At 39.1% G+C, this 27,974-nt stretch overlaps 4 protein-coding genes across 8 annotated transcripts; 3 read left to right on the top strand and 1 right to left on the bottom strand.

Annotated features, from left to right (window-relative positions):
* On the bottom strand, window positions 1-1,405 carry Med7 (mediator complex subunit 7). Its single transcript, XM_083079581.1, has 3 exons — window positions 761-1,405; window positions 495-647; window positions 1-418 (listed from the first exon to the last, which is right to left on the bottom strand). Exons 1-3 carry the CDS (start codon window positions 1,088-1,090, stop codon window positions 218-220), a joined length of 684 nt encoding a protein of 227 aa, XP_082935707.1. The 5' UTR covers window positions 1,091-1,405; the 3' UTR covers window positions 1-217.
* Btk29a (tyrosine-protein kinase Btk29A) lies at window positions 234-27,911 on the top strand. Of its 5 annotated transcripts, XM_083079508.1 has the most exons (16): window positions 234-655; window positions 752-880; window positions 2,402-2,587; window positions 4,997-5,261; window positions 5,953-6,273; window positions 24,109-24,170; window positions 24,264-24,347; window positions 24,484-24,548; window positions 24,868-24,933; window positions 25,145-25,273; window positions 25,431-25,624; window positions 25,746-25,917; window positions 26,105-26,273; window positions 26,365-26,483; window positions 26,587-26,839; window positions 26,920-27,911. In XM_083079508.1, the coding sequence occupies exons 2-16, from the start codon at window positions 836-838 to the stop codon at window positions 27,019-27,021; spliced, it is 2,232 nt and encodes a 743-aa protein (XP_082935634.1). In that variant the 5' UTR covers window positions 234-655; window positions 752-835; the 3' UTR covers window positions 27,022-27,911. The 5 variants fall into 5 exon arrangements, with proteins under 5 accessions (XP_082935634.1, XP_082935635.1, XP_082935637.1 ...); XM_083079509.1 differs by lacking the exons at window positions 234-655; window positions 752-880 and adding an exon at window positions 1,594-1,772; XM_083079511.1 differs by lacking the exons at window positions 234-655; window positions 752-880 and adding an exon at window positions 1,969-2,070.
* On the top strand, window positions 11,628-13,205 carry LOC145960256 (hemolymph lipopolysaccharide-binding protein-like). Its single transcript, XM_083079583.1, has 3 exons — window positions 11,628-11,875; window positions 12,210-12,431; window positions 12,599-13,205. The coding sequence occupies exons 1-3, from the start codon at window positions 11,743-11,745 to the stop codon at window positions 12,814-12,816; spliced, it is 573 nt and encodes a 190-aa protein (XP_082935709.1). The 5' UTR covers window positions 11,628-11,742; the 3' UTR covers window positions 12,817-13,205.
* LOC145960245 (uncharacterized) lies at window positions 21,168-22,433 on the top strand. The gene has a single exon (XM_083079561.1). The coding sequence runs from the start codon at window positions 21,228-21,230 to the stop codon at window positions 22,266-22,268; it is 1,041 nt and encodes a 346-aa protein (XP_082935687.1). The 5' UTR covers window positions 21,168-21,227; the 3' UTR covers window positions 22,269-22,433.
* Window positions 27,912-27,974: the final 63 nt, after the last annotated feature.

The raw sequence follows: 27,974 nt of genomic DNA, 5'->3' as shown, positions 1-27,974 counted from the left end.
TTCTAAATTCTATATTTCAAAATTAACAGATTATTCTTAAAACTAATTCTCAATTTAACCTAATTTTTAAATAATTAATCCTAGCATTTATATATAATATGTAAATACATAAATAATATTAAAAAAGATCACATTTTATTCTTGTATCACCATTGTAATTTTTATATGTATATATGTAAAATTATTATACCATATTCATTGATAAATTAATTGATATTCAAAATAGTCCATTCGAAGAAATCATATCATCTATCACTTTGCACATAATACGGTCACTTGGACTGCATGGATCCTGAGTTTGTTGTTTAAAACCCATGTTGTCAACAGATTCCATAACATCTGTATTTATTGCAAGTTTAGAGTCTAGTTCTGAAGTATCTGGAAGCATCTGTAAGGCATGTTGCAATATTTCTTGAACCTAGAATAACATCATATTCGATAAGAAATAGAAATCATCAACATGTAGAAATTAAAAATGCCAATAATAAATATACTTTTTCAAGGTGTTTTTGGAAACGCAATGCTGTTTCAAGACGTTGTCTGCGTTGTAATTCCATCATAACTCGTAATGTTTCTCTAGCCTGATGCGGTCTAAATTCGTTCAACAGATGATGGATATGGATGAATAACAAACTCAAATCTTCGACCTATAAAAGTATCAATAATTGTTATTCAAGAATATTACAATTTTTCTAATCAAAGTCAAAATGTCAGAAATTATAGCATTAACAAAAGCTCATTCAAATTACAGATACATTACCTTCTCGGCGCGTCTGGGACTGTCGGGACATTGGACAAGTAAATCTATCAAGTCCAAGAAATTTACGAGCAGAGAATGATTGAGCTTCTTCAATTCACGTCGTCGGTCAAAGTGTTGCGGGTACAGTCTTTTGATTCCTTGAGCCTCCAACGGCCTGATAATCGTGTCATCCGCATTAAACACGTTACCGAACATAGAGTAGCTATCGTGTATCGGCGGCGGTGGTCGCGGAGCTCTGCCACGACGAACATTCTCGTCCGTGTACAAATTGATATATTGAACGGGCGGTAATGGAAGGGAACTGACTTGTATCGCTTCGGGCGCTGCCATGTCTCAATATCTCAATGTCTCGGCAATGAACCGACGATGAACGGAATCCTCTCGTCGACGCGAGAGACGAGATTTCAAACAAGTGGATAGGTTAGTTCGCGTCCCATAAACACGTAACCGAGATCATACTCTCTCGATACTGATCTAGGGAAGCAAAGCAAGTCTCTTTTCCGGATCGTTTAAATCAACGCTGAAAAGATGTTCCTCCCGTGTTATGTTTACATACGACAATCCGCATAAACGGCTTCCAAGAAAAACAAAGCGACAGACAACGACAATTCTAGTCAGCCATTTTGTCACATTTCGGACTACGCGAGTCGACGAGCATCCCGCACGTCGTTTCCACGAGCCCAGGAAAATCGGAGATTACGAGATTTTCATCAATTTTTTTTACTCAAGACGACGTAGTCGGCACGTCCAAGTGTCAGTGCGGATTATCGTTTGACGTTTCTCGCGCACGCGTTCCTTTATTCGCGGGCGGCCACGGATTGCCACGTTGACCAGCGTAGTGAGGCATTTCCTGATATCTCGCGAATTCCCGACGTCGCCGCGAGACGTCTTCGTTTGACAGATTGTCGGTGTGTGTATATGCGTACGTTCCACGTGAATTCTTTGTTTGGGCGCCGGTCATGCTTTTGACAAGTGTCGGGATTGCGTGGTGCTAGCGCATATCTGTTGCATGGTAAGAGCGAGATTTCGATCGAGAATGTTGGAGACGGCGACCGATAAAGACCGCTGGGTCGCTGGACCTCGCGTCTCGCGTGCGTAGAATTCGAATTATCGAAACGTTACGGGCTATAACCGCGCATATACGTGTGTCCTCGCGCTGCCTGCGTACACGCACCTCTCTCGGTGCGTTGACACTTTGGAGATTTTGGGCAACGTTCGCTCGCGTTTTTTGCATTTCCGTCTCGTTATACGCGGGAGTACCGGTCACTTGGCGTTCACGATGCGGACAATAATTGCTCGATAATCGACACGTGAGTTGAATTATAGGAGGCAGGAAGCGGGTTGGAGAACGAGGAAAAAATTCCAGTGTGCTATATTTAGAGATTCGTTTGCGTTCCCTGCCACTTCGGATATAGACCGGATACACCCGAGATAAACCAAAATACGGAGGAATTGAATAAAATATAATTTTAATATAATTTTTTGTTTTTTTTTTTTTATAATGTAAAAGTGTTAAATTGCGTGCAACAAGCATCATTTCTAATTCTATGCTCAGAATGTGCAATATTTAATATTAAAGATATTTAATTTCTAATGCAGATCTATTACAATGTATAAAAATGATATTTTTATTGTTGCTAGGGAGGTCCTCCCTCTGTGATGGCAGGGAAGGATGGAAAGCTAGAGTCAAAAGGTGGAGATGTTATTCGTCAAGGATTTATGATAAAACGTTCCCAAAACAAGAAACGCTTCACTCCAGTCAATTACAAGCAACGATGGTTTGTGCTGACAAAACATTATCTTATTTACTACGATGGAGATGGAGAGGTGAGTAATTTTGAAATTTATAATATCTAAATTTTATTTTCTATAATAAGAGAGATTAAATAAAATATGATGTGTGAATCTTTCTTTCTCTACGATCAATTTAGTCCTTATCTACATTATACTAATCATATGACAACAATAGCTAATTCAATTTTAGTAAGCTTATTGTCTTTACAACAATATTTTATTACTCTTATAAAATTCTTGTCTTATATTGAAGAATTGCTATTGCTACAAAGAGAAATTGTAATAAATAATACTTGAAAAAATCTTGTTAATAATAATAAATTATAATTAAATATAAATCATACGGATAATAACTAAATACAAAGAATAATTAAAATACATTGCAACCTTTTCAATTATTATTTTTAATTATACCATTGCATTAATTTATTACATTTGTAATTATATAATGAGAATAATTATTTCCTCATTAAACATTAGAAACATCTATTTCGAAATTTTTTTGGTTCACAATGACACAAAATTTAGTATTATTAATTTATATTTAATATTATTAATTTCTCTTTTAAATAAAATAATAGTTTTTTAAATTAAAAGATAAAAAACTGGAGAGAGATATAAAGAGACTTACCTTATTATTAATCTTTTAATTAGTTTTTAAATTTACATTAATTACATATTAATTACTACGATTAATTTACATAATTATGTTCATCCCAATGTAGATTTCATCAGAGAATAGCGGACGTCAATTCCGTTTTTGTCGCAATGGTCTCCTCGATCTTCTAGCGACGAGCAGAGTGATAATCGGTAACTATCGGCTCGGTAACTGCGCGCGGTCGCGACTAGTAGTCCAATAGCTACCCCCGTAGCCAAGCGAGCTGTTAGGAAGGTGGACCGGGCTGCTTTCGATAGAGGGTTGGCGGATAACATGCACCATGATATCGTGTGTAAAATTACTGGCGCAGGCGCCCGGCGTGAATTCTCCATCCTACCTCCTCCTCCTACTCTTCATCCTATCTTCCGCTCCGTCGTTGGGTTCCTGATACTGTTCGCTCGTTCAGTCAGTGGCCGTCGTTCGAGGTCGGTCTCGACGAAGCGCAACGAATTTGACTACGTTGATTCTTCCGGTTTCGTTTGGTACCCCGATACCAGACTCCTCGAGTTGACGATTCCTTGGACGAGTCTATGACGTCTTAATCTCTCTCGTCGAAGACGACGAGTGCGGAGGAGCGCGACGCGCGCCTTGGTCCTCGGCGGTAACGATTGTTCTCTGGTCGGATCCTGATCGCTTTATTCAGGTCCCATTTGATCCGCGGTATCGAGCTACAGTATATCTATCGATTCTCGACACTGTAGGACATCGCGAATAAACGCGGGATCAATCTCGATCTTTTTACGTTATACGTTGTTCGTTTCGAGAAGATTGTCCGTTTCTGAACGTCTGTCTGTTCATCTGTCGTGTCAGTCTTGGGTCGAGACGACAGCGCGCTCCACGTGCGGATCTCCCGATATACCGACTTGATCGGTTTCATTTATTCAACGCGTCGCGAGATCCATCATACAAAGTGGAGGTAAAGAAAGTTTCGATCAAATTAGGATATCTCTTCCTGTTCCTCTCTTTTGTCTATGTTTGATTAAATCCCCACGTCGTCGGATGGAAAATCCATGTTGCGCGCGAACCACTTATCATGAATTCCGCTACGAATCCTCCCCGGGGAGAGTCGCTCGATGCCATCCGTGCTCATAAATTACTTTTTCACATCTGAAACGTAACTATATCATATCTCGAAATTCGGAGAATTGGTCTACACTGCAATGTGTGAATATTTTATTGCAATTTGATTTTTTATCGTTAGAAATGATGGCACACCTAAGACCGTATCAGTTAAATGCAATTCTAGTAACGAGCATATTTCAGATTATTTATTATATAAAAATATATGTATAATATTCTAAATATTAAAAAAAATCCTAGACGTATAATTTCAATATAAAACAATTTTTTATATTTTTTATTTTATTTCTAAAAACATTTTAAAAGTACTACAGTTAATAAATTTTATATTTTTTAAGTTATTTTATATCATACCGAATAAAGCATTTTGTACTTTTATCGATCACTTACTCTTCCTCTCACTTTATCAAATTTGTGATATAAATATGAGCAAAATTTATTTAGCAATTATTATTAAATATATATGCAAATATATATATATATTTATTATATATTTATTATATATTTGCATACATATTATATTATATGTTATATGTCTACTGTTTTTAAGATAAAATTTATATTTCTGAATATATTGTAATATCTCAACTACAGCTACACTTGGTGAAAGTTGTTGGTAACAGATCCAGATCGGGAGGTTGCAGCATGCTGGGATTTTAATGTATTAACTATTAAATTCTAATTCTAGAAATCGTTTGTTACAGCGCCGTAAGGAACGTGGACGGATCGCCGTGGAGAGCGTCCACGTGGTGGAGACTGCCAGTCTCGGAAGTGGTAGCACCGGAAGTGGCGGAGGCGGTGGTGTCGGCGATGCGGCGGGTGGCGGCGACGCGGGCAGCGGAGGCGGCGGAATACCATCCGGACTACCCTTCCAGGTGGGATACCGAGAAGCTGGTCAAGAGTATACGCTCTATCTACTCGCAGCTCGCGAGCAGGATCGCGCCGAGTGGATACGTGCCATACGCGCTGGTAAGCCTCCCTTTTTTTATTCCCTTCCCTTTTCATTTCATTTTCCTCTTTTTTTCGTCTCCCTCGCATTGACATTCAATGTGGGCTTTATGTAAATATTGGACGCGATAAAAGCTTCTTACGACAAGCAAGAATTATGTATTTTATCCTTATTACTTTTCCGATTTATCTTGATATTTTATTATGTATATGCTGGAGGCATTAATATTGATAATGCTTTCGGGCTCTAAGCTTTTGTAAATGGAGAGAAATTTCATATCGTGTTAGAACTTATACTTGTATTTTATAAATAATATTTATAAAAATAATAACAGTAATTTATTAAAATAATAATTTATTAATAAAAAATAATAATTTATTAAAATAATATTTCATAAATACAAGTATAAAGTTCATAGATGTGACATAATTTTTATGATAATTTATAAAAACTTTATTGCACATAACATAATACGTGCGTGCTTGATTTGGGGGCTTAAGTATTAATTTTTTTTCTCGCAACATAAATTGCAGTAAAATTGATATCCGTTATGACTGAAAAGGTTGAATCAATATTATATTTCGAGGGATAAATTCTAAAATATCCTGCGCGTCCATATAAAAAAGGATCTCGTCGCAATCTATCGCATTAAAAACATCCGTGAATATATCTTTCTTAAGAAATGAAAGTGAGTGGGATATTTATTTGTAGTGTGCAGTGAAAACTCGGGTTTGAGCGGGCGTTATCACGCGGGGCTCTGGAGTGGAAAACGTTGGTCCTGCTGCCGATTATCGACACGCTCCGCCGAAGGCTGCGACACCTGCAGCTCCTGGTCCACGAAATCGGTTACGAACGCCACGAATCCGTCCTCAACAACTTCGTCAGTTTCGACAACATCGACATCCATCCCTGGCAGTACCATCAACAACACCATCTTGACGACCACTATTTCATCCGACCATCGTGCACAGTTAACGAACGCCGAGGCGAATAATAATCCGATCATCCAAACTCAGACCCGCTCAACGATCGGTTCGTACTTTATATTTATTGTATATTTATTGTACGCTTTTGCCTTTGTCTTTCACAAAACCCACTAGGATTTTAATTAGCCTACTGATTAATCGATACGTTTCTCATTTTGACATCAACGTGAGAGTCTCGCTGCTATCGTGTCGTTTAATAGCTAGGATTCGTTAATTGACGCAATCGATAGAACGAATCAAACGTTATCCGGAAGAGCTTTATTTATTTGCATTGAATTTTTTTATGTCGATATATCATCCAGTTTTATCACGTACAATGATACGCTTGTTAAAATATCGAAATGTTGAATTATTGGGCGCCGTATTTCATGCCGAAACACAGGCTAATTATATGATTCAATTGAATATATATATTATATATATATATATATATATATATATATATATATATATATATATATGTGCAATATATAAATATTCGTTATCGCGGAAAAAATTGCTCAAAACTTATTGAAATAATAAACGCGAAATGAACCAGTGATCAGTAATGCATGTAATCAGTAGTGTGTAATTAACTGATTGCCTCTTCATCTCCCGTTAAATATTTAGTGGTGCGCACAATAACGAGTCTATCTCGTTTCAAAATCGACCGACACTTTGTTTGCTGGTGCATTAGCTCTAGTCTATATTGCCACGGGGAGCGACATTATCTATCAGAATTTATCGGAATAAACGGTGGATTCCTCTATTCTGGAGAAAATCTCGTTTTCCTCGTACGATTGTCGAGCTAATATGAGGACGCCGGAAGGGGATTGTCTCCGAGCAACTGATTTTCCGCGAATCTAGATTTCTTACGTTCTGTCTAACGATACAGAATTTTTTAACTCGAAGAAAGCGTTTTATGTGCGTCTTCAAGTTGAAATTGTTTCAAAGTTTGCGGTACCCAAGAATGTATCGCATGCGAATCTTTGTGCAACTTTCACGAAATTTGTACTCTTAATGAAAAAAGATGAAGAAATGTATTTAAAAAGCAATGTCATCTCTAGGCAGCAGAAAATTTCTTGTTATTCGGTTGAGATAATAAGCATGATTGATAAATTCCACGTAAATATATATGCGTGCTTCCATTCCTGAAATCTTTGTCGTGGACGAGACGGGCGAAAAACGATGAAGCAGGAGTTTGTCGTGAACAGGAGCACTATCCGCGAATTGGCGTAATGTCAAAGTCTCTGGCGTCTGCCACGAAAACTTTTCTCTTAGACAACAGGAAGCGTGACATTTTTGTGTACCGTTGAAACGCTCTGACTCTCCGAATTGCAACGTCGAAACTCGAATCGACGCGACGCGTCGTAAAATCGCCTCGGTCAAGCGTCATTCCTCCCCAATAACCCGAGTGTCCTAGTTCCTTTATCGCTCGAGGCAAGACAGGCCTTTCGATTTCGCCAAACGAAACGGTGCTCCCGATACCGCGGATCGGTAATTGAAATTTCGTATCATCGCGATTTCGCGAGACGAATTTCGCGTTTCTATTCTCGACACGGAAAATGGTAGACGAAATTCCCTCCGACCTCTTCCTTCGTTATGGATCTATCTGATTATCGCTGAAGCGCTCGTTACTTATTAGATCAAAAGACGATGTTAAGGAGATAGAAATTGTCTTCCGGTAAAGTACGTAATACGTAAGTTACAAAGAGAGAGACGCTGCGAAAGATATACACTAGAACTCGATTCTCGACGCGTCGTACTTTCAGACGTATCTCTTGTCTGCAAATATTATCTCTCCTCATTCGCAAATATCCAAAAGCGTGATATTCTATCCAGAAATGATATGACGCAGAGATGACAGTTTTTACCGAGGAAATCTTATTATTAGACAGCCTTTTATTAAAAATCGATACGTGTGCCATCGAGCGATCGCGTAAAATAAGTGCCCACATGTATTTTTGTTTTAGCACGCTACTATTAGCGTCAAATTAACGCGAAATGCAGAGTATGAGCTGAGTTATTAGCTGCCTTCCGCCATGCATCATCCTTTTCATCGTATTTTTGACGGTAACTCTTTCCAGAAATTTATCTTTCTCGAATGTGTTGGTTCATCATACATTTGTATTAAAGTTTGAAGCGGAATATATTGGCGGCGAACCGCACGAAACGGAACTTACGATAGTCTTGGCGAAGAGTTCCTTGAACGAAGCTGACCTACTTAACGGCAAAATTGAATTTGAGATATTTTAATCGCAAATCTAAGTATTGAGACGATGCTCGATGTGCTTCCGAGACGCGCATAATAAAAATACAAATTTGATTCACGAGAGATTAATCGAATTCATCTCGGTGATGCACCGAAGCGGTAGATGCCGGCGAGAATTGATTTAATTATTTAACTTATTTACTTAAAGAAGAGCATCTTCCCTTATCATACGTCCATTGTCGAACATTTGACGTGTTATTATCGTTTTTTAGCTTTTCCGATAGTTGTGCTAAAACTTGATGCTAGTGTTACGTAACGACCATTATCCGGTTAGCAATTATCCCAACTTGATCAAAGTAATCGCTTAGGGCGTTTCTCCGTTATAGAGACTGTTTGGAATTAAGTTCTGATATTGAAAACGTTCTCCGCTTAAATAACAATATTATTCTTCATTGATTTCAAATCTATCGAGTTATTTACTAAAAAATCTCGCATTTTCCCGAATTTATCGCTCGCGATGTAGTGCCGATCTGTGCATTGTTTTCGCGGGAGATAGACTTGCATTTATGCATGCAATATTCGATCCTCGGTGCTAGAAATGCGGCAGGGCGCAATTTTACTCGAGACCCCTATCTTGATTTATGACATTATATGTTTCGCGTAAGAGATTGCGTTATGTTCGTCGAAAATCTCGCCAATTTGAGATAAATAATCGCGCGACGAAATTTGCAAAGCTGGATTCGAGGGCCGCACAAAAGTTGGAATGCGAATGGTCTCGAATACGTCACTCGTTTACGCTTCCATGAGTATCGGTCTCTCTCGCGCTTTTCTCCCTCGTTCGTGGATCTTCATCTTTCATCCGGGTCCTGCCGCTTTAACTCGCCCGCCGCTATATCAGACGTGACACGACTCCATTATATGAACGTCGAGTAGGTCGAGCACGCAATTAACAAGTTCGCTTGACTGCGAGGCGCTACAGTTAAGCAAATGAATGCAGCCGAGAGCTAAATCTTAACTATCTCCGGATACACGGGGCATCGCGAGACGCAGCAGCGGTCCCTTTTTTTTTTATCTCCTCGAGCATCCTTGACTCTCGTCGTCGGGCGTGCATTTTTCTTTTTCGTCCGATTCTTTTTCTTCTTTTTTTTCTCTTTCGCTTTCGCGCTAAAGTGCGAATCTCGGCGTGTATACGAGACGCTCCGAGTCGTTAACGTCGCGTTAATTTGCGCGCTTCGTCGAATCGAATGTCGATCGATGATATCGAGTCAATTGATTATTTTTACATCAAAGTAAATCGCAGCCATTTTCATTTTCCGTTTTGTTTTCCGAGCGATTGCTCCTCGTAACGCGTCATCCATGGGATGTACTCGAGAAGGCGGAGATGTGTCTGTCGTACAATCTGCACGCTGAAGCGTATCGTAAAATAAAAGCATGTAGAGAACTACGTCGTAGGACGGATAATCGATAAATTGTAGTGAGAGATATTTGATTAAATAACCGATGGAGCACAACCAGTTCGAGATCCCCCGAGTTGGCTCGATTGGGGAATTGCGGGAAGGGAAAAGAGACAAAAAGAAAAGAAAATGAATGAGTAGAGAGACGGAACTGACGGCAGTGACGGTGAAACTAACGTAACGTTGCTTGAGAAAGTCCCAAAGCTACTTCCCGAACGAACTACTCAGTCAGTGTAACTGCGCGCGCTGCGACGTTTCCTTCTTATTGCGAATCTCGTTCGGGACTATTAAATTCGCAACCCTGAATGAATCTTCAAGAGGATCTTCCAGTGTCGGTGAGAAAGCGTCGCGATGATTTTAGTTTGATTCTCAGAGACGCGAATGTCGTTCAAAGCTTTCGGTTGATCATGAAAGACACGTCGCGATGACTGATCTGACTAATAAACGCTAATTGATCAAGAACGCTCTTTCAAAGGATTCCCGAGTAATCGAAACGAATTGACTCTGAACTTTTTCATCATGTCGTTATCCTCTTTGGTGAGTGAATACTTCAAAGATTTTTTTTTTTTTTTTTCAAATATTCTATCATCGAGTTTGTAAAGAATGTTATACTCACACGTGCCTCGAATTTGATAGAGCGAACGTGCGAAAACTCTTTGCTAGAAGCTATTAATATTCCTTTTCCTTTTTCGAGGAAAAAAATGTGTACAAGGTCTTGAGTGATTCTGGCAACGTTGCCTTTAATTCAAATCGTTTTTCAGTTGAAAGTTTGAGCTACAAATTCTGTTCCATTGCCATATTTATTGCCTCTCCATTTTTGCGCACATATAAAGTACATCCCACGTGCAGATACAAGTTAAGTTATTCGAGGAGCAGCTGATTTACGATTTGCAAATTTATATATTATTTACAAGCTTTTTATTGCAATCATCATTGCATTATTACTTTTTCTTTATTATATTAAACGCGTTTAAAATATGGTATTTTAGAATCTTTGCCAATTTTACCTGCGTTTCGCAAATAGAATTATAACATGTTTTAACGCAGAGATAGCCGGTTCTAGTTTCTAACTGCTACTTTATATCGGTATCGTATCGTCGCAAAATGCCTCTAGCTGCGATCTCTCTTGCTGTTAAATTGTGCGTTTGGTCAGTGAGGCGTGCCACGTTACTCAGTAGTTTAACCATCGTAGGCTAAGCTGTTTTTCTCACACTATCTTTTGCATTCTTTTTTAAAAATTACTTTTTCTCATTATTTTATTTACTTTTTGTTAGATCTATAATTTTTCTTAGATGTATTATATCAGGAAAATGTTTTTCTATTGTTGCTACCGTCTTTGTAATGTTGAATTTTCAGAATATTATGAGAGAAAATATCCTGATTGATATAAGTTGACATACTAAAAAAATGGTAAAGAATTACAAAAAAAGCTCAATAAAAAAAGATTGTATTTAAAAAATGTATCAAAGATCGAATGAGAAATCTAGTATTTATGAATCAAAAACACAATATTAACAATTCCACTAAAATACGATTGTCTGCAATACGATTATCTGCATAATATTACAGATCAAATTTATCACAAAGAATCTTACATTTATGTAATAGAACAAAAAAACAAGATAATAAGTGATTTAAATCGTGGAAATTACATTCGTTACGTAATTGCAGCTTAGTTACGCGATCATGCGCAATGATATATTAATTTATTGTTTACTTTATTGAAATCAGCAAATAATTTACAATCTTAATCTTTGCTCTCTTAACCCAACTCGGGTCATCGGTATTTTACCGAACGAAACATTATAAAGACATTAGCTGTCCAGTTATGGCATTACTTCACAAGCCTGTCAAATAGTAACATTTAACAATGTTCAAGTATCTTCCAGTACTTTTTATTTTTTGGTATCAAGCGCAAGGACGTGCATTGGATGAAAGATCTGACACTCAGATCGATCCATTAAAATCACTAACATCAAATAATCAAAATTGCAGTGAAGCAGGTAAATAACATTTTTCTTGTCCAATAATATATTATATGCCATTTGTAAATACAATAAAAACAAATATTTTAACATTTAAAAAGGAAAAGAAAAGATAAATCATTGTGGATTTTTTTTTTTTCTTTTTTCATAAATATTAAACACTAGATTATCAGTTATCACGAGAAGTGATGGATTTCCCATGATTCATTCGCTTTCTTAGACATGATTTATTACATAAGTACAAAAATAATTTGAAATGTTAGCAAAACGCGAAACATTCTTTATACATTTCGGAAAATAATATTAAAATATCTCTTAATAATATTAAAATCTCTCTTAATTTTTCTATCAGAGGAACTCAATAAGAGGCACGTGATTGTTATGAACGGACATAATAATTATCACGTGGGTCAGCAAATATTTTATATATACGATGAACAACCATTAAAACAATTACCGAATAATAAGGAAATATTGGACGGCTACGTTGTCACACCTGGAATAAGTGCGCACAAGCTTCATCCACGCAAACTCACGTGGAACAAAGCTCGCCAAGCTTGTGTCCAGGAAGGAGGTAAAAAAAATACTGCAATCAAATGGTCATTAATGTGCTTACGAGCACGTGTTACGCGAATTTTCATAATTGGCTTAATATTATACCGTCTGAGTGAAAAGAATTGACGTAATAATGATAGTCTCAAGCAAAATACCTCCATTATACTTATTATACCACACCATTAGGTCATTTGGCGATTATCAATTCGGATTCGGAGGAGAAGGTCCTTTTGCGTATGCTGCAAGATAAAACCATCGACGCGGCTTGGCTTGGGCTCCATGATTATTTTGAAGAGGGTGATTGGGTTACTGTTAAGGGCGAGGCCTTAGAAAATACCGGGTATACGAGATGGACTACTAAATGGCCAAACGAACCTGATAACTACGGTGGTAATCAACATTGAGCGGCTCTCATTGTGGAAAGTGGAATGGACGACGTCAATTGTCATACATTACATTCCTTCTTCTGCGAGATCCCTCTGTAAAATTATATCGCGTTAGAGAGATCTACTAGCGTGATAGATAAATGAAATTTAGAATTAAATTTAAGATTAAAGAAATGAAATTAGGTGGATAATTCTTTAACTTGTTTCAAATTTGAAAAAAAATAAAAACCTAATTTTTACCTCCATTTTTGGAGGAATGTAACTCCACAGGGAGGGATATAGTTTATGTTTATATGAAAAATCCTCCTTAATTTTCAACAAAGAATCATCTCTTAAAATTTTTCGCACTTATTAGGAAACACCTTGTATAATAATAATACGTATAAATAAATGCACAATTCCATTTACATCTTGTTTCTGTAATTTTAAATTGAAGGTTTTGGAGATTTTTATAGAAACTCATTTTTATGGATATCCATGTCGTTAACATCGAAGTGTTTGCGCGATGTCGCAAATTTGATTTCCCCTCGTTTTCGCAAGGCGTGAGGGCGGATTAAATTAATCGCGACGCGACACCGAACCGCAATTTCACTCAGTTCTCCGTTATTCCCTACCGATATTAAGGGATCCCATTGAAAGATCCTGCGTCTGGAGTGCAGTGATAGCATACAGTTAGATTAGCGAATGTTATCTATAGTTTGAACTGCGCGAGTAAGAGCGACGAAAAGTGTCGCGCTCGCGATATTGTACTGCCGTGAATACTATTCAGTTGACTCGAATAGCGAGTAATCGAGTTTGCGAATGAAGATGATTGAGTTCTCTTCCGGTTTTGTTATATGCACGAGAGATCGCTGGGAATGAATGAGCGTCTATCGGGTGATCGTAAAATGAAGTTGGCTCCATTGAAATTTCGCTATGAATACAAGTGTACATTTTGTGTATGTATATTCTGTAATTATATAGTTTTGTGTGGGTGTAACTATGTCGCATATCATTCGTATATCTTCATCTTGTACGGATGCTTCATTCGGCGCAAATGTTATGAAATATTGAATTTTCCTTGTGTTTCTTATTATTCTGTCTTATTTCTGTTCGCCGAGACAATCCTCTTATCTCCGAGATATATTCCATAAAGTAAACTAGCTTCTTCCTTTTCTCAAAAGATAACGTTCCATAACATCTACCATTAATAATAATAAATAAGGTCGAATCGTACGTGACGGCGCACTGGCAAATGTAGATTCAATAAGAGAGGGAAGTGATGGGAAGGAGGTGTGGTAAAACGAGATTGAATATAGTCGTAACTGCCGATCTAATAGCCTCGGACAGATACATCGTGTTATATTGTGTTTTTATGCGAGACGGTTCGAGAGAAGTATTTGATCACAGGATGTATAAACGAGAGAGGTCGCAAAAAAAAGGCCGACGAGACAGAATTGATTCCGCTGGTACGTGTATCTATTGAATTACGTGTATAGTGAAAAGTTGTGTTATAATTTGCGGAAAAAAGGAACCATTTACTATTAATCGCGCGCGTTATAAAACACAAGTAATTTACGAAAGGCGCACGTTGAATTGCATTATCAATTTTGCACAATTAATGAGTTAATTATGCGTTAATTATGAGTTATTAATGATACTGAGATCTCCATCTAACAAAGTATTCGAGGTACCTGGTAGAGTAGCGCATAAATCTAAATGCATATTTGAATATTGGACTGTCAGGGATGTTCTTGGCGCACAATTGTGTCTCTCAATGGGGATTCATCGGCGACCGCGAGAACCGCAAATGGAAAATGGTCGTAAAAAGCGCTTCGAGTTTAGCTGCTCTCCACGTATTGATTGGCAGCACATTGACAAGTGCGATCCTTCCTGTATCTTGAACGTTGTGTTGCTGCTAGATAGAAGCAATTCCAGCAGCTGAAATAATGTTTATTCCAATTTTTTATACGTTTTACCGATTGCATCGATTGGCGGATCGGGAGGATTTTATCGAAATCAATTGGGAGATTTCGATGGTATCAGCATATTATTTCTTCTTTCGTTAGTTCGTTAGAAATGTGAAATTTAGTCCGATTAGCTTCGGGATACCGTTCACTCTCTTTTTTTTTTTTACACAAAATATACAATGTAACGGAAACTTGAATTAATGGTTATATTTTTAACACATTTCTACATCTTTAATTTTTCTTTCAATCTTAAATTTTTTCGCTAGTGATTATTTAGAGTCTCGACTTAGATTGTTACTCGATAATTTTATATTTAAATATTCTCTTTTCTCTACAACCGTTGAAATCAATTATCATAACACATATGTGGATTCAGTCTCTTTTTTAAACGAGATTATTACTTAAATAAATAAGTGTAATTTTTAAAACGATAGAGACGCGAAATATTTTTTACATAAAAAAATATTAAAATGATATCAATTCTTTGAGAGATAAACAAGAAACTCACGATTAGTACGCGGATAATAATAATAATGCAGGCCCCAGCAAATGTTTTACATATACATTATAATCTCCGCGCACGCGAAATACATTATAATTATAATTATTATCGGATAATGAAGAAAGAGTGGGGGAGAACATCTTTGTCAGATTGGGCGCGCATGTGTTCTATCCTCGTAAATTTATCTGGAGCAGGACTTATCGGGCTTGTATCCAGGAAAGAGATAAAAAGTGATTCATAATATATCGCATATGTATATCGCGCATTCATGTCCGGCGCATTATACGTATTAATATAATTAACTTCATATTGTAAGCTGTCTACATCAATTAATGGATTAATTACATAGCGAAAATAATAACATAATAATGCATATCAAGCGATATCAAGATTTTCTATTTTGATGATTATCTAGATTACTTGATGATTATTAATTTCAATTTGGAATTAAAAGGGAAAAACATAAAATACGGTTCGGATTTTATAATCTATATGAAGAGGGTGGGAGAGTTGTACGCTTTTTATCATAAACATAATAAAATATCAAATGGAACGAATGGCTTAATAAATTTGATAATGCTAATAATTATAAAAATCGCGCGATTCTCGTGGAAAGAGAAACAGTCCGCAATATTATTTTTATATTATTTTATTATTTTTTGAGGTAGATTCGTTAAATTATTAAAAAGAGAGAGGAAGAAATTTCAGATGAAAACATGAATATATGTGAAAAGAGTATATTTTCACATATATTCATATTTATAGTCGCACGTATAAATATACGGATAAAGTTATTCTTTCTCTGGTGCGTTTTTTGAATTTGATTTAATTTGAATTACAAATTATATATATTTTTAGGAATTCTCTTTTATAAGTATATTCATGTCGTTAATACCGAGATGATAATATCGGAAGCTTGTTTTCCCTCCCGTTTTCCGCAAAAGCGTCGGAGCTTAAACCGCTTTGCGGGAATCCGCTTGTGCAAAACGTAGCGTGAATGTAGAGACGGGATCGACCGAAATTCAAGTAAAGACCGCATATCACGGCTAGGATTCCGGGATGATTCGATGAGATCCGATGAAATCGACTCCACTAATATGCAAAGTGATAGCGCGAACGATGCATTATCGATATTGCTACGGCTCATTCGTCTTTCGATGATGAGATACTCGTCTATCTGTTACTCGCCTGCGATTAAGAAACGCGAAAGACACGACGCGAATTGAAAACTATTTAAAATTAGCCTTCATTTATACATGACGGTGAAATAACGTCCGTCCTGGAAACCCAGTTATGATGCATTCGGCTCGAGAGTGGCTGGTCGGAGAATCCACTCCCAGTTTCTCTCCCACGTTTTGATGGAGCGGATTTCCTAGAAAACGCAGCGGCAGCGGCTCTGTCTACGACAGGCACTTCTTGTTTGACTCCCTATTTTCGCGATTTGGGTCGTCGTCATCAGCATATTAACCAGCTTTGCTTTTGTTGCAACAGCGGGAGGTCTGCTCCGCGCGAGGGAAGAACTCGAAATGCATAATACGGGCGCTGCATAGCAGCTACGAGGATTTTCAGCGAATTTGTAGAGGCAAGATCGATCGATATCCCTCGAGTGCCTAGGTAGACTGAAGAACTCGCGATGTATACAGAGGATGCGGATCTCTCGACGAGCTGAAATCTCCCGGATTGTAGACTACACGTCCGCCCACGATCTCCAAGCTTTTATATTTTCGGATAATAATCGCTCCCGAGACGCCCGGATATCCGTTTCGAACGTGGTCCGAGTGATTTAAGATGCGCACGGGAATTCGCTCCGAAGAACGTCTCGCCTCGAAGAGAGTGGTATCCGCGATGTACGGTATTTCGTCATTCGTGCTCGGAAAACTCGAGGAGATCGCATCGCGTTCTCAAATACGCGACGGCGACGGAAGCCGAGGACGCGAGCTCGAAATTCGATTTAGCGCGAGTCTCGATAACGATATCACGCTTTCTGTCACGCCTTCACTTCTCGACTTCTTTTATCTTCTTTTCTTTCTTTTTTTTTTTTTATTCTTCTGGTGCGACACTTTTCTAACGTTTCATTGCGTACCTCTATCTTCATTAAAATCGGGAAGCTTATTTATCCGCGTCGCGCTAAAATGCGCGCTTTATTTGTCACCCGCTGCTGTTTCAAGTTGCCGCTTCCCGTGGTAATCTTAGCGCACACTTAATTGGACATCGCTGAGGGTGAGTGGTACAGATAGGTGCTTGTCGCAAAGTGCTGAGTTTGCCGGTAAGCTAGTCTACAATGTCACAAGCCATTTTCCCAGGTCCTATAACTTGTACACGATGCACCTCTCTTGGTGCGGTGAGCGAAATCGATATCGATATTCGTCAATTTATCTCTCCGTGCGAATATTATTTTCGTTGCGATGAGAATCTTTACTTGGATTCTCTTCTCTCAACTGGAATATACAAGCTGGATTCTTAATTGAGAGACAATTTTTTTTCCTTAGAATAAAAAACGAGAAAAACGTCTATTTAATCGTTTAAGCACGTTTTACTGTACAATTGTTATTATATTTTTAATTTAATTTTATTAATATCAGTTGTGCGTGCTCGCAAAAAATTTTTTTACTATTAAAATTTTTTCCTATACATATAATTAATTCCTGCACGCGCGCGATTACATATATTAATTTCCGGACTGGTGAGAGAAAGGAACAACATTCCACGTAACGTTCGCATCGCGCGTCACAGTGCGTGTCGAAGAGTCCGTCTTAGTCTACGGTCGGCGTGCTTTAATCGGCGGCGAGGGAAGACTTCCGTGAAGGTGAAACTCCGAAGAAGGGGACCAAGCGAGACGACGACGACGACGACTCCCTTTCGCGTTGGTGCTGCTGCTGCTGCTGCTCGCGCGAGCGAGCCAGTCGCGCGTTTAAGGCCGTCCCGAGCCGAATCCAGTCCGCGTCGAGCCAGCAGCTTGGGCAGTCGAGTCTTCGCTCGTCGAGGTCGTCCTTGCTCGATCGTGCGCAGTCAAAGGTGCGTCGAGAGTGCGTGAGAGTCTCGTGTCTCGCGCGCGCCAGATGCTGATCGCGATCGGATTAATCGACGGGAAACTATGCTGGTGATCAGCGCGTTGAAGCAGGTCGCGAACGCCGCTACGAATGCGGTCCACTCGGCAACCGGTAACGTTACCGGGCACGCTCATAGCAATTCCGGTGAGTCGACTCGACCTTTTCCATCTTTGGAATCCAAACGATTCGACGATCTTTCCCCGACCTGTTCTCGTTCATATGGCATACGCCATGAACGGTCGATATTAATTTCGATTCTCCTCTCTGGCTTATTGTCAAACGTCGATGAGGCGAGGCTAATGTCCTCGGAGTACGCGATAATTTCTACGATGAGCTAAAATTATTCGAATACCTTTTGCAACGATCGACTGGATTCGTTTTAATGGCAGGAGGTATTAAAATTACAAGCGCGATATAAGCGACTACGTGTTCTCGGAACATTCAACAGATACGTTCAAGGAGATGTAACGATAAATCTACACAACAATATCGTGGCTTCAAAACAATTAAAGCTTGCGTTCTCCAATTGTATTGTAGAGTGACCACACTATACAGGTGAAATTTAACGCATTCTCTCTCTTGCTCTTGCTCTTGCTTTTGCTCTTGCTCCTAAATCCTGCTTTTTTCTCTTCCAACTATTTTTTATTTTTATTTTTTTATTCGGTCTGCGATTCGGGAAAGCATCAGCGCGCTGCACATTTGTATTCGCGCAGAAATATCACTTGCGCAAAATAAAAGGTTACATGGAGGCGCGCGCGCGACCGACCTCTATAGGTTTCATAAGAACGGTACTACGGTAACTTTCTTGCCACGCCTAATGTCAAGATCGTAACGTCAATCGTATGTAGATCATTTCGCACCATCAGAAGAACTCTTGAATGCTCTAAAATATTCTTGCATTTATTAAATAACAAAAATCCATACACAGATTATACAAACTTTCCTCAGGGATCTTCAGCTTCGCAGACGGAATTACGCCTGAGAAATTATCACGCGATAATTTGCAAGGTAAATTATTTATGAGGAATAGATTCCCTTTTATTCTCTCTAATTATCGAGCGATCATTTATAATAATATCTCAGCTGTTATATAAAAAAAGGGATATTCGATAATTAATCCATGAGCGAAATCGAATCGAAGATTCGTTTTATTATCGCGTCTGGTTAATTTTCATTATTTTCCACGTATCAAAAGTCGATTAAGAACATGGTTAGACAAATGTCAATTACTCTCGCGCATATTTGCTGCGCGAGGCGTAATGTGGCCATTATAGGTGACATTCACCGGCTGTATAGACGTCGACGCGTTGAGTGCTGATGGTAACGCAGTCGTTGTATAGTGTGTATCGGTACAATAATGTTTCTCTTCAAATGAAGAGAATACATGACAAATCTCAACGACTTCTAGAAAAGGATATAATCAAAGAATTATAAGGTAAAAATCAACGACGTGTATCTTTTGTATGATTATACGTTTGTTTCTTTTTCTTTTATAATTGAGCGCCGCTTGCGAATAAAAAAGAAAGTAATTAATCGCAATTACATTTATCAGCATACGTGTTTGTTTGCGACAATACTCTATTATCGCCTTCTTCTAGAGATAATAAACGCCAACCAAGGTTGATTCCTGAGAAAAGAAATGGGATACAAAAGCGTGACTAAAAGTGCCGTGTGTCAAGGAATGCTGATTCCACGCGTTTTACTGTTCGGCTGAAATTCGCCGGCCTTTTTCGTCATTAGCACTGTTTGGTAATCTTGGTTCGGTTTGTCACTAACCGCCGACCGACCGACCGGCCGCGGATCAAGAAACCGAGTGAGTGGGATGTACATCGTTCGATGACCTCGCGAGCGAGAGGCGAATCGCTCTTCTCTGATGTTTTCACCAATACCTTAGAAAGTTTCTCGACATCGCTCGCCGTAAAATACGTGCGTAGCCTTGAAAATCGCTCGTGCGCCGCGGTACATATTTGTCTCATCTGTCAAACTCAATCGAACGGAGTATTTGCCTCGGATATTTCGCTCGCGACTCGTCATCGACGTGAAAAGCCATATGCGAAAAGTTCTTCCGTGATTGACGCGGATTTCACGAAATCTTTGAAAACCTTTGAATTTGCGAACGAGACCTTGAGATTCGTATGTGTATACGAGTTTCCTCGTCTCCTCTCTTTCCCCGCGAGGAAAATAAATATCGTTCTGAAAAAGGATACTTACATTTATAAATATTAATAACGCACACGTGTGATAATATGTAATGAGAACATTACGCATGTATTTTAAGAAATATTATTTCGGGAAAAAAATGGATTATTATTCCGGAAATTACTCGGATTATTTGTTTCAGAACGCTCGACGTTCTTATACAACCCGCACGATATTTTTCTACCGTTTCACTCCACTTTTCGCGATCGCCTCACTGTCCTGGGTGCTCACTGGACTATTACGTACTTTCTACTGCTCGTTACAGATAATCAGTGGCGAACAACAACCTGCCATCCGCAATGCAAGCGGTTCGTTAAAATGGATTTGCAATTATAAGGGCCGTAATTAATACGAGATATTTAATACGAATTTTAATTAAAGCGTCAATTCAGGCGGTTCGGAAAAAAATTTTTTAAATTCAGCATTGATAGAGATATTCTCCCTATTTTTTTATTGCTCTCTAAGGAGAGAAATGCAAATAGTACGCAAAATTCACCTCTGTCATTGTATTCCATGAATTTAAAGTCTCCGTCTATCGTCAACTTTGACATCTGATCCCTTCCGAGAATGCAACCGTGGGTATTTCTCGCTTCGGTAGCAGGGATATCAATGTCAAAAGTCGCGCTCCGCTATCTAATCGCGTCCCCTTGACAGAGTACAAAATCGTAGAACTCGACGGTTTTGTTTGTAGTTGCTGCATCGTTCATACCGAAATAGATCTACTCGATCATGTCGCGATTTCTTCTGCTTTTCTCGCAAGTTATCCTGATACTCTCGGCGAGAGTCTCGTCGCAGAAAAAGGAACCGACTTGTCAGGACATGGATGGTTATAACGTTTGTCACTACAAAGGAGTACTCGTCGAGGTTACGCAACGTCGTTTCGAGGATCGATTGGCCATAAGCGACTTGGATCTTCTGGCGATTCGCGAGGATGCCTTCAAGAATCTGACAGCGACGCACTTGTATCTGAATCAGAACAATCGAATATCCGTGCTAAAGAGAGGATCCTTTCGTGGTCTGCCAAAATTGGAGCGTCTCCATTTAGACGACAACGTAGTGTCATTGTCGGAGAACTTGTTCGCGGAATTGGGACACTTGCAGTCGCTGTCGCTGATCTTCAATAGGATCAATTCGATACCGAAGGATTCGTTTGCCGGTCTGTCGAGCTTAATGTGGTTGTACCTAGGTCAGAACGACATCCCGGCAATCGAGGCGGAATCCTTCTCGAATCTGAACCCTGGACTGCTGTACCTGTGGCTCAACAACAATAAAATCGCCCATGTGGCCCCGGGATCCTTCGCCGAGTTAACCGAACTGAATCGCCTCCATTTGGACTATAATCAGCTGGAGAGCTTGCCGAGTGGTGCCTTTCAAGGATTGAGCAAGTTGGAAGATCTCTTCCTAAATAACAATCAGATAACAAGCATCTCCGAAGCGCTTCTCCGTGACCTAGTCGGTCTGAAGAGACTCTATCTTCAACGGAACGAGATCAGCACCCTCGAACCGGGAACGTTTCAGGGGCTGTTACAGCTGGAGCAACTGCGATTGGATGGAAACAAACTGTCTCGCATTGCAGTGGGTACTTTTACAGGTCTCTCCAAGTTGGAAGATCTCAATCTGTCTGATAATAACATCCACACGATAGATAATGGCGCTTTCGCTGATGTCGTCGAATTGCGGAGTCTCCATTTGAGCGGCAACAACGTCACCGAAATCGATAAGAAGATCAGCGGACTTCCATCTGAGGTTACTGTCGTCCAGGCGCTTTAGGGATTTGTTTGCATCTCGATGTAGAATCCCTTTGCGGCTTTGAGAAAGGAAATATGTTCTCTTATTTTTATGATCGCAATCTCGTGTCGTATACACGGGATATTAATACGCGATTTTTATACTTATATGTTATATCGAAAAAATAAATCAAGTTAATAAAATCCAGTTCAACTGTACAATAAATCAAATAAGCGACAGAAAGTGACGATTTTTTTTCGCAGCCTTTCGAAGCGTGTCTTATTGGAAATCGTATAAGGGAGAAAAAAGAAATGAAATTGTATATTGTGCATTGTACCGAGAGACGTCTCTCCTCACCTAACAATATATATCACGTCATATATTTGAATCAATGCTAAGATTCAATATCGCGATGTCGCTATTTCAGACGTGAGATTTACCTTATACGTCTCTCCTTTTCTTAAGGTTCTTTCCTACTTATTGAATTTCCGCGAGAGTCAGAATATTTTCGGAGATGCACCGAAAGTAGAGGACTCCGTCGCCTCCGGCGGATTTTGTTACGCTCTTTTCACGTCGCGGGCCTTGTGTCCCGGCGAGACTTTCATTACCGAGATTTCCTTCTTGAGATTCTCCTGACGTCCCTCGGAAAAGCATCTCTATGAATACCGACGTGCGACGTATACGTTTACCTTATATTGAAAAACTATTCGCGTAGAAATTTTGATTCCCGAAAGATTATTGTGTAGAAGTTGAACAAACGAAAAAATCATTTATTCAATCAACCTTATAGTTTCTATTTTCTCGCGAGATAATCCGAGAATATAATTTGAAGAAGGAAATCTTGGTAGAGAAAATTAAAGTATAATATACCGACTCTCACTGTACCGAGAGTAGTACGCGTGTTTTTCTCGCGGTGAGTTTCTCTCTCTCTTATTTTTTCTTTTTTTAATTCCACGTCCGGTCGTATAGCTTTTCGTTTGTCGGGAAATTTTTCCCAAAGGGCAGAAAACCACTCGAGCATGGCGAAGATACTCCCCGGATATTTTTCGCAAAAAAACTTTCAGGCGAAAATCTCTTTACCGCGTTGCCAGGATTGCCTCTAGTAATGAAACTCGAAAGAAGGATATCAAGGAAAAGAGAGATACTGAAGGAACGGACATTATATAAAGAAAAAAAATAAATTAAAATATGGATGTTGCGATGTGAGAGAGAGATTTGCTACCGCATTTAAATGATAATGTAAAACCATGAGAGCCGCGCGCTTGGAGAAATCGTGCATCCATGGAATGGATCGCCTACGAACTTTGTGAATTGAAAATCGAAAACATTAATTTCCGCATTTTTCCACGTCCTACGTCTCCAGATTTCGGTGCGTGCGGTTGCCGCGTGGATGTGACGGAAGCAGACGCTGCGTGCACGTGCGAACGGTGTTGAAGAGATGCTGAGGAGAGGGGATGTAGGAGGTTTGAGGTCGCATTGATTTTGTCTAGACAGGGTGGAGACTGCTCTCTCGTAGTGTCGTCCTTCGCATCCACGGTTTGGTATGCTTGGTCGTCCCGGCGTGGTACACTTGTCAGTCGGGATGTTCCGTTTAGTACTCGTTGATCGTTGCATCGCGAAGAGCAAGCGTCGCTGTCGGGTCCTCCGTCCGGTGAAATTAAGCGATGATCAGCGCTTAACGGAATAAAAATAGTAATTATTTAATCACCACGTGTCGCGCGGGTGTGCGTCTTTATTAGATTAAATTATTCGAAATTTCTCTGCCTCATTGTACTTTAGCAAATATGACAATTATCAAATTATTCCCAAAATAATTTAACGTATCGACATTGAAAAATATTTAATTTTTCTCTATTAATCTTGATCTTTTTTTTTTTTATAGGAACGCCCTCGACTCCGATAATGCCAGGCGGTACACCTGGTACACCATCCTCTAAAACAAAGGTAAGTTTATGTTTCGTTGAAGTAAATATTAAAACATTGTCTAACTCTTGACATTTTATATCTAATATTTTTAAAAAATTTTTTGTTTTACAGGAAAAGATAATGTTGCGAGCGAAAGTCGTAGTGGCTCTGTATCCTTTCCGAGCCATCGAAGGCGGTGATTTGTCTCTCGAAAAGGTAAAAATAAAAAAAATTCAATATAATAAATATATACAAAATAATATAAATTATAATATTGTATAACATGTTATATAACGTTATGCTATTAAATAAAATATTTACTAACGATGTATTTCTGCTGCAAACAACGCAGGGTGCGGAGTACGAAGTTTTGGACGATTCCCAGGAGCACTGGTGGAAAGTTAAGGATGAGAATGGGTATATAATTTTTTTGTTTGAAACAACTACACAAGCATCGTTTACGAACTACTTTACCAACTTCTTTTTTTACGACCGACGACTTAACTTGCGACACAACTTACATTTTATCTCACACATATACGATAGCAGCAATCAAAACCGGCAATCTTGAAAAATAATCAGTTACAGCTCTCGCAAACAGTAATCTTAGCGATGTTCTTTCGTATAATCAGTGATAATTATTCATGATAGCCGGATTGTTTACTTATGCGGTAAAGAACGCGCGTAAAGTGCGGCGTTAGCGAGGAACGGTTTGTACAAAGTCATTTAATTGCAGATCGATCGGCTATATTCCTAGCAACTACGTCAAAGAAAAGGAACTATTAGGACTGCAGAAATATGAGTGAGTTTAATACATATATTTTTCGGGGAACTACAGAGTTCGATAGTCTGTCTGTTCGATAAGGTTCTGTTGCTATTCCCATTTTTCCCCAAGTTATCGAACAACCAAATTTTCTATCGAAATACTTCTCGATAGAAGTTTCACATAAATCGTAAGATGTTCGTATGTGATAAAAGTAAAAAAAATGACTGTTCCGCTTGCGCTGTCGTAGATGGTACGTAGGTGATATGTCAAGACAACGCGCCGAGTCGTTGCTGAAGCAGGAAGATAAGGAAGGTTGTTTTGTCGTTCGTAATTCCTCGACTAAAGGGCTATACACCCTCTCCCTTTATACGAAAGTGTAAGTCAACAGATTTACAATATTTAAGTAATCATCGATCGATTAAATATAGATTCGATTGATTGCTGAATGACTTTCAATTTAAAATCGTTTCGCGCTTTTTATTTTCTTCTTTTAGGCTTTTTTCTATAATCTAAAATTTTTCGTTTTGTCACAGGCCACATCCCCACGTGAAGCATTACCACATCAAACAGAATACTCGTGGCGAATTTTACTTGTCGGAAAAACATTGCTGCGGTTCCATTCCCGACCTGGTGAATTATCATAGACATAATAGCGGCGGTCTGGCCAGTCGGCTGAAGACTAGTCCTTGTGATCGTCCTGTACCACCAACCGCCGGCCTTAGTCACGGTTTGTAAAATTATTTTTTTTAAATCTCTTTTTTTAAATGATATAAAGAAACAGAGATGTGTAAAAAAACAAAACTCTTCTCTCGGCTATTCTGTGCCACTTAACGGCGGCTCTTTTGCAGACAAATGGGAGATTGACCCGGCGGAATTGCATTTGCTGGAAGAACTCGGATCCGGTCAATTTGGAGTCGTGCGAAGAGGTAAGTGGCGCGGCACCATCGACGTTGCCGTGAAGATGATGAAAGAGGGAACCATGTCCGAGGACGACTTTATAGAAGAAGCTAAAGTAATGACGTAAGTTTCAACCTACTTTTCTTTACGTTACGCCAAAACTTTTGATGGAGATCCTTTAAGTTGAATCTCTATAAATATATTTTATTACAACTTTATTTCCTTCCTGAAAATTTAATATTAAATATTGTGTGTGTATTTTTTATAATATTAGATTAATATTATTTATATTTTTATTTTTTGTATGTAGAAAACTGCAACATCAAAACCTAGTCCAGCTGTATGGTGTCTGCAGTAAAGATAGACCAATATACATTGTCACGGAATATATGCGACATGGATCTCTCCTCAACTACCTCCGCCGTCACGAAACCTCATTAGGTGCAAATGTTGGCCTCTTATTAGACATGTGTATACAGGTAATACAAGTTTTGCTCAGTAGATGATAAGATATACCGACAAATTCAGAAATAATACATTAATCAAGTTTTTTCTATGTCTGTATTACAGGTTTGCAAAGGGATGGCATATTTAGAGAGGCATAACTACATACACAGAGATCTTGCTGCACGTAATTGTCTAGTGGGATCAGAAAACGTAGTAAAAGTTGCAGATTTCGGTTTAGCTAGGTAAGAATTATTTTATTATCTTCATTTCAGATAATTAAAAAAATCTTAACTTAAAAGATATAAGTAAATTGTGAAATTTAACTGATCAAACAATTACTCCTAGGTATGTACTTGATGATCAGTATACCAGTAGCGGTGGCACCAAATTTCCCATTAAATGGGCACCGCCAGAAGTGTTGAATTATACGCGCTTCAGTTCGAAGTCGGATGTGTGGGCATACGGAGTACTCATGTGGGAAGTATTTACATGTGGAAAAATGCCTTACGGCCGCCTAAAGAATACGGAAGTTGTTGAGCGGGTACAGCGTGGAATTATTCTGGAACGACCTAAAGCATGTTTTAAGGAAGTTTACGAGGTAACTTACCATTATTTCTTCGCATTTCCGAATCCAATTATCTTGAATCAATCTAAATTTACGGATTCAATGAATATCAGGTGATGCGCAAATGTTGGGCACACTGTCCGGAAGTGCGACCGTCTTTCCGCGTCTTGAAGGAACAGCTGATCAGCGTTTCCCAAGGGCTGGTCAACGATTGACTCAACCTTCTGCGGTGTATGCGCCTGTCTTCGCCCTCCTGCCGCACAATCCGACCGACGGCGAAATCGTCACCGTCGTCGGAACGATCGTCCTCCACCGGTCTACCGTCGTCGAATCTATCGTATAATTCAGCAACATTGCCGTCGTCACGCAAGATCCGCGCGCCGGCCTCTCCCCCGTCGCCTTCCACGATCGATTTCACTCGTCGTTTCTCGTCGATCACGTGCAAATCAAAAGGAGAGGGCTCCTCGTCGCCGAATACACCCGGGCATCAAGCTAGTCAACAAAAACCATCCTCAAGCTCGACTAACAACGTGTGCGACGTTTGCAGTTCCTACGGGCATCCGTGGATCGAAATATGCAAGGCGATACGAGCCACTAAAGGTAAATGAGTGAATGTGTACGCGCGTGTGTGTAATTGAGTTTACACTATTCTATATCGCGCTGTTAGAGAACCGCCGTAATACGGAAATGTGTTCTAAACCTCCTTCTCCTCTTTCTCCTTCCCGCGCGTAAACGTAACGTTCCTCTCCTTCGTCTACCTTTCCCTCGTTCCCTCCCCGTACATCTCCGAACACTTCGAACGGATGTTCCGGATGTTACACGACTTTATCCGACATTAGGATGCGTGATACTATTGTGTGTGTTTCACATACTATTTTTCCCATATAATTTTTAGACTTTACTCTGTATCATCATAAATACATTTATAAATAGAACAATAGTATTTATTGATGGCCTTTTGCAACAAATGCAATATATACAACTTGTGATTCCGCCTAGAATATGTCATTTTTTTATTATTATCATTTTGACGAGCAGTGACATAACTGAGATATGAGAATCAGAGATACTGTTTTTTGCTTAATAAACTGATTTAATAAATTAAGTTTGTCTACATCTGCATCACATATCACACTCACTTATGAAAAGCAAAGAAAAAAAGAAGGAG

The sequence above is a fragment of the Camponotus vicinus genome, unplaced genomic scaffold, assembly GCF_025532165.1.
Source record: "Camponotus vicinus isolate PSW18456_S1 unplaced genomic scaffold, iyCamVici1.0 SCAF_10, whole genome shotgun sequence".
In the NCBI taxonomy this organism is placed as follows: domain Eukaryota; kingdom Metazoa; phylum Arthropoda; class Insecta; order Hymenoptera; family Formicidae; genus Camponotus; species Camponotus vicinus.
Note: the sequence above shows the minus strand (reverse complement) of the source record. Positions and strands in the feature narration are given on the sequence as shown.